Source organism: Castor canadensis, chromosome 14 (genome assembly GCF_047511655.1).
Source record: "Castor canadensis chromosome 14, mCasCan1.hap1v2, whole genome shotgun sequence".
Classification (NCBI taxonomy): Eukaryota; Metazoa; Chordata; class Mammalia; order Rodentia; family Castoridae; genus Castor; species Castor canadensis.
Genome location: NC_133399.1, coordinates 18,139,356 through 18,145,904, shown reverse-complemented (window position 1 = coordinate 18,145,904; position 6,549 = coordinate 18,139,356). Strand labels below are relative to the sequence as shown.

At 37.7% G+C, this 6,549-nt stretch overlaps 1 protein-coding gene across 1 annotated transcript; it reads left to right on the top strand.

Moving 5' to 3' along the window:
- The first annotated feature begins 468 nt into the window (after positions 1 to 468).
- LOC141416129 (RNA-binding protein 12B-like) lies at positions 469 to 4,216 on the top strand. The gene is given in 3 exon segments (XM_074053257.1): positions 469 to 631; positions 780 to 875; positions 2,243 to 4,216. Coding segments are annotated over 3 exon segments (2,208 nt in total). The 3' UTR covers positions 4,192 to 4,216.
- Positions 4,217 to 6,549: the final 2,333 nt, after the last annotated feature.

The window sequence follows — 6,549 nt, the reverse complement described above, 5'->3', positions numbered from 1 at the left end:
GTCTTTTAAATCCTTTAAAACATAGATGTCTCTCAACAATTATATGATGAGACCAAATTAAGTTGATGAGACCAAATGAGAAATTTACATTTCTCAAGTGCATGAAAGAATTTCTCATGAAAACTGTAGACTAGTTTGGCTACAATGACTCATTCCTCTAATCCCAGATTCTCAATAAGCAGATACCAAGATTGAGGTTCAAGCCCAACATGGGCAACTAGTAAATGAGACTAGCTCAACACAAAAAAGTGTTGACTGATGAATTTGATTGAGTGCCTGCCTGGCAAGCATGAGTCCCTGAGTTCAAATCCAAGTCACAGAAAAAAACATGTAGAAAAATCGATATATTGAGAAAAAAATATAGATAGGGACAGGAACTCATAATCAAATATAGCATGTGGTACTTATAAAATAAGACCGAGTAACAAAAGTAATCATGTTATTTTTTCCTATAGTCACCTTCAGCACATGGAACCAAAAACTTGTACTAAATCTTCAGAATTTCATGTTCTAGGATTTTTAGTAAAACCAGAACTGCAGCTTCTCTTATTTGTTCTGTTCCTGTCCATGTACCTGGTCACTGTGCCTGGGAACGTACTTATCATCCTGGCTCACACAGACACACACCCACGTACTTCTTTCTCTCCGAATTTTCCTTTGGGAACTTCTGTTTCACCTCTGCTACCATCTGAAAGATGCTGCTGAACCTACAGACACAAAGCAAGGTGATAATACATAAAGGCTGCATCACCCCGACTTACTCTTTCAAATTTTTCTAGGGTTGGACAACTTCCTCCTGGTTGTGGTGGCTCATGACCATTTTGTGGCCATCTGTCACCTCCTACACTACATAGTCATCATGAAGACTAACATCTGTGAGTTGTTACTGTTGCTGTCCTGTTTCCCGAGTGCCCTGAATTCCCTGTTACACAGCCACATGTTGTTTTGTCTGTCCTTCTGCACAGATTTAGAAGTCCAATACTTCTTTGTGAATGTAATCAGCTGGTTCCCCTAGACTGTTCTAGCACTTTCCTTAAAATTGTGGTGATGAACTTTGTACTTGCCTGGTTGGTGGTGGTCCCTTCATTGGAATTTTTTACTTTTACTCTAAGATACTTTCCTCCATCATTGCAATGTCATCACCTTAGAGGAAATACAAAGCGTTTTCTGCCTGTGTCTCTTACCTCAGTTGTCTCCTTATATTACTGTACTATTCTAAGATTATATACCAGCTCTGTCCTGACCCCAAACTCTCATTCAATGCCAGTAGGGTCGGTGATGTACATAGTGATGACTTACCTGCTGAATCCCTTCTTCTAAAGTCTAAGGAACAAAGATATCAAGAGAGCTCTGAAAACATTCAACAAGAAATAAAAGGCAAAATTACCCATTATTCTGGGCATAAACAATTGTTGTTGACTCCAAGACTGATTCTAAGTGCAATAAATTTATTTTTATCAAATTTGAAATTAGAACTTGCTCCTGTTTATTTGATGTATATACAATTCTTATGAAATTTATATTAGTCCCCTTTAAGATTTCTGCTCTTTCTGACATTTAAAAGGTTCCCCTTTATTAGTTTCATATTTCTTTATTTTCAAACATGGATTACAAATCTAATCCATTTATCTCTTGGCACAATATAAATTTCTGAAGAGTATTCCATTAAGTGCTATAGAAGAGACTAGTTTATTTTTTCTTATTTCTACAAAACATATTTCTAGTGTGTTCTTCACCTATGGGAGTAAACCACAGTTGATAACAAAAACCAATGACATAATTTTTTGGTACAGGACATTATTGGGCCATAGATTTGCATTTGGGAACCATGATTCTTTTACATATCACTAACTCCTGTTCATGGAGATTTTAGCAAACTTGTGTGCTTTAGAACCAATCATGGTTTTTCTTCTCATTATCACAGTTCTGTTTTATTATTCAGCATAGTTTCCACACTAACTATAACAACAAATGGCACAAGTTGGTTATGTAATACTAGACTCCAAGTTAAATTTACATGGATTGAGAAATTGGAAATAGTATGTTGATTGCTTGAGTCTCATAATCAGAGATGAAATACTATGGGAAAATGTCCATTATTTCTATTCAAAAGATTTTTTTCCTCAGGTATAAATATGATCATTGAAGTATAAAAGACCATGGTCATGTGTATAGTGGTTTATTCATTATTGAATTACACTATTAGTGATGAATTTTACTATTTAATATGTTACCACTTGAGCCACTCCCCTAGAGCCTAAGTTTTCACGCTGTCGCTCCCCTCTTGGATTTTATGTTCACTTAAAAAATCTGTCCCTAAGTATTACCAAGATAGATTTAAGAAATTTCTTCAGAGATACTGATCTGACTAATGATCAGATTAGGTTCTTATATAAAGATGAAAAAAGGACACGGTTTGCTTTTGTGATGTTCAAGACTTTAAAAGACTATAATACTGCACTAGGTTTACATAAGACTGTTTTACAATATCGTCCAGTGCTTATTGATCCAGTTTCTAGAAAGCAAATGCTGAAATTTATTGAATGTTATGAAAAGAAAAGACCAGGGTCAGTAGAAAAAGAGAGACCTGGTCATGTTTCACAAAAATACTCTCAAGAAGGCTATCCTGGCCAGAAGCTATGCATCTATATAAGAAATTTTCCATTTGATGTTACAAAAGTTGAAGTGCAAAAGTTCTTTGCAGACTTCTCCCTTGCTGAGGATGATATTTACTTGCTTTATGATGACAAAGGAGTTGGTCTGGGAGAAGCATTGTTGAAATTTAAATCAGGATAGGCCATGAAAGCTGAACGCTTAAACCGACGAAGATTCTTAGGGACAGAGGTATTGTTAAGACTTATATCTGAGGCACAAATGCAGGAGTTTGGTGTAAATTTTTCCTTGATGACCAATGAGAAAATGCAAGCCCGTTCTCTGTCATGTGATAGAGATGACCATTCCCATTTATTTGGCTCAAAAGACCGACCGGTATACTCATTTGGCCCTTCTGAAAACTTTAGATACCAGCTAGAGGACTTGAGGCAACTGGGGAACTCCAAGCATCCCCAGGGATATTTCCGACAGCCTGAAAGGCACCCTCCAGAAGACTTCAGGCCTTCCCCAGAGGACTTTAGGCACCCTCGAGAGGAGCACTTCAGACGGCCTCCTGAAGAAGACTTCAGGCACCCTCGGGAAGAAGACTGGAGATGGCCTCTTGAGGACGATTGGAGATGGCCACTGGAGGAGGATTTCAGACAGCCCCCTGAAGAAGACTTCAGGCGGCCACCAGAGGAGGGTTTCAGGCGTCCTTGGGAGGAGGAAGACTTCAGGTGCCCTCTGGAGGAGGAGGACTTCAGGCACCTTAGGGAAGAAGAGTTCAGGCGATTCCCTGAGCAGGATTTCAGGCATTCCCCTGAGGCAGACTTTAAGAGGTCACCCCTGGAGCACTTCCGACGGCCACCCCCGGAGCATTTCAGGAGACCACTCCAGGAGCACTTCAGGAGGCCACCTCAGGAGTACTTTAGGAGGCCACCCCAGGAGCACTTTAGGAGGCTGCCCCAAGAGCACCTTAGGCGGCCACCTCAGGAGCATTTCAGGCGCTCCCGAGAGGAAGATTTCAGGCATATGCCAGATGAAAACTTCAGGGGCCCTCCTGATGAGGACTTCAGGAGCCCCCAGGAAGATGATTTGAGATGACCTTCTGATGAGGACTTCAGGCAGCTCCCTGAGGAAGACCTCAGGGAAGTTCCAGAGGAGGACCCTAGACTTCCTGGCAATTTTAGACCTCCCAGTGAGGACTTTAGGAGCCCACCTTATGATTTTAGAAGTCATCGTTCTTTCGTGAATTTTGGTCGTCCAGAAGGTGGCAAGTTTGATTTTGGAAAGCATAATATGGGAGGTTTTCCTGAGGGGTGATTTATGCCTGATCCAAAATTAAATTGTGGCTCAGGTAGAGTAATTCCTATTAAGATAATGAATCTTCCATTTAAAGCTAATGTTAATGAAGTTTTAGACTTTTTCCATGGTTATAGAATCATACCTGATTCAGTTTCAATACAGTATAACGAGCAAGGATTACCCACAGGAGAAGCCATTGTTGCTATGATAAACTATAATGAAGCTATGGCTGCCATTAAAGATCTAAATGATAGACCAGTTGGCCCCCGCAAAGTTAAGCTAATTTTGCTTTAGAGAGCTTTCCTAAATTCAGAGTTTCTACAGCAGTATCGATGCAGGAAATGCATTTTTGAAAGTGTTTATTTTTAATTATCTAATGAAACATTTTAATTTTGACCTGTGAATACAAAAACATGTAAATAGAATGTGAATCTGGCTTTGTTTTGCTTGCAAATTGCCATCTTTTTTTTCCAATTTAAAATTAAAATAGATTTTTTTTCTTTGAGAGATGGATAGCCCTAAGTTTTTCTTGACGTTATGGGTAGACCTCAAAGACTTGTATAAAGTAGAGCTGTATTCACTTTTAGTTCATTCTGTAGCCAACATCTTTTACTCAAACTGTGTAAGGAGATGGTCAGTGACTCTTCAGGTTTAGCATTGCTACCTGCATGCAGAATTAATGCCTTCTTGTCTGAGATGTCGTGTTAAGGTCTCCTGTTAATAGTAAATAGTTCAAATGAACAGACTGTGAACTTGAAATTTACTTATGTAAAAAGCTTAGGAGATTCTTAAAAGTTTCTGTGTTTATACTTTGCAAAGTTTTATAAAAATAAAAAATTGCAACTGAAAAAAAATGAGTGAAAACTGTTGTCTCCCTTGATGAACAGGGAATATTGATTTTCTAAAGCTGTCCCCTCTGTAAATCAGAGCTCTACAAGTGTAAAGAATCTAGCAAAAAGAGGTATTGCAAACCTTGGGCAAAAATCAAAGAAAAAAATTAGACAAAAGTGCTAAGGAGGTTAGAATTCAGGAAGGCAGAAGATTTCACTGGGATGACATAATGAATACTGGCTTTACTGCATTTCTATATTGGTCACTGAAGAACATAAAATGAGGAAAATTTTCCTTGTTCTGACCAATGTTCTTCAGGGAAATCAGGTTTGCATGAGTGTGGAATAACAGATGTACCTAATAATCAGGGAGTTTAAATATAGCCCCAAATAACATGTCTTAATAGGTAAAATCTTGGGATGGATGTGATGTGGTCATGTCTTATGGGGATCGAATCCTGACTACTCATTGCTTCACTTCCTGTTGCTGTATTGTCACTGGCAGAACTTCAGTCTCCATCATATCCATCCAGGGAGGAATGCAGATTTCCTCATGCAGGTCTTCTACTCAGAGACCCCATCCAAGTGAACTGGGATTATGGTAGGTAGAAAGTTTCAACAAGAATAGAAGTTGACAAAATTTACCAGTATCGTCTGAAGACCAGACCTAGCACAGATCTGAGAGATCCCTATGTGCTTGCTTACTTGATTAATTCATTAGCAACTTATTTAATATTTTTAAAGAAATGTTTATAGACAGAAATGCATGGATCATTGCTTACAGGTATGTGATGAGAATGGAAGTCTAATTGGATGAAACTGAATGAATAAGTGGTATAAAGTATTCCCATAAAATAGAACATGTCTAACGAGTTTTGCATAAGAAAGGAGGAAACTTGAGAATCAGATTTGCAGGTGTATCAGGGAAGTGGGGGTATTTTTCTCTAATTTTTCATATGGAGTTTTATCTGATATTATTTCCATATTCCTTAAAAGAACACACTAATGCTTTGCTAAGAAACAGTACCTTTGGACACAGATAATAAGACACATTTCATCATGTCTTGAGTCATGCTTGGGATTAGCAGAAGCAAAATAAGCTTTATTTGATCAGTGAAGGGGAAAACTAAAAGGTATTATGCCGCAATTCTTTTCCTATTGCTCAGGCTGAGTGTATCCTAGGGTTTGTTAGTTTTTTCTTTCTTTTTGCAATTCCAAATTGTTTCTGCAAATTCTTTGCTTTCATGTGCACTGACTTTGTCATTTTATATTAATTTTTCTATGGAAGAATTTCTTGGTTTTCTGATTGATATTACATTCTTTTATGCATGTATAGAGATTTGGGGACAGTATATAAAAGTTATAGTTTAGGTAGTCAAATAATTTTATCCCTTACTTGCTTTTTCAATTTAGAAAGTTCTTCTTCAAGATCAGTAATAATCAGCATCCTCTTGTACTTTTTGCAATAACATACCATATGTTTCTATTACCCTTCTTTATTTTTTAGATTGATTCCATTTTTATTAGTAGCCATCACCTTCTGCCACCTTGTGAAACTCATTCTTTTGTCATCAAATAAACATTACATTCATTTCATATATTTATTTTTAGGTGTGACTGGGGTTTGGACTCAGGGCTTCATGCTTGCAAAGCAGGTACTCCCAAAGAAAACACTATGAAGCTTGAGCCACACAACCTTCATATGGTTAACTTCATTATATTTATAGTGATCTCATCTATGAACAATAAGTTCAAATAATCAGCATGATGAGGTCACTGTGAAGAATGAATGAGATGATGCATTTACTACATCTGCTCTCAT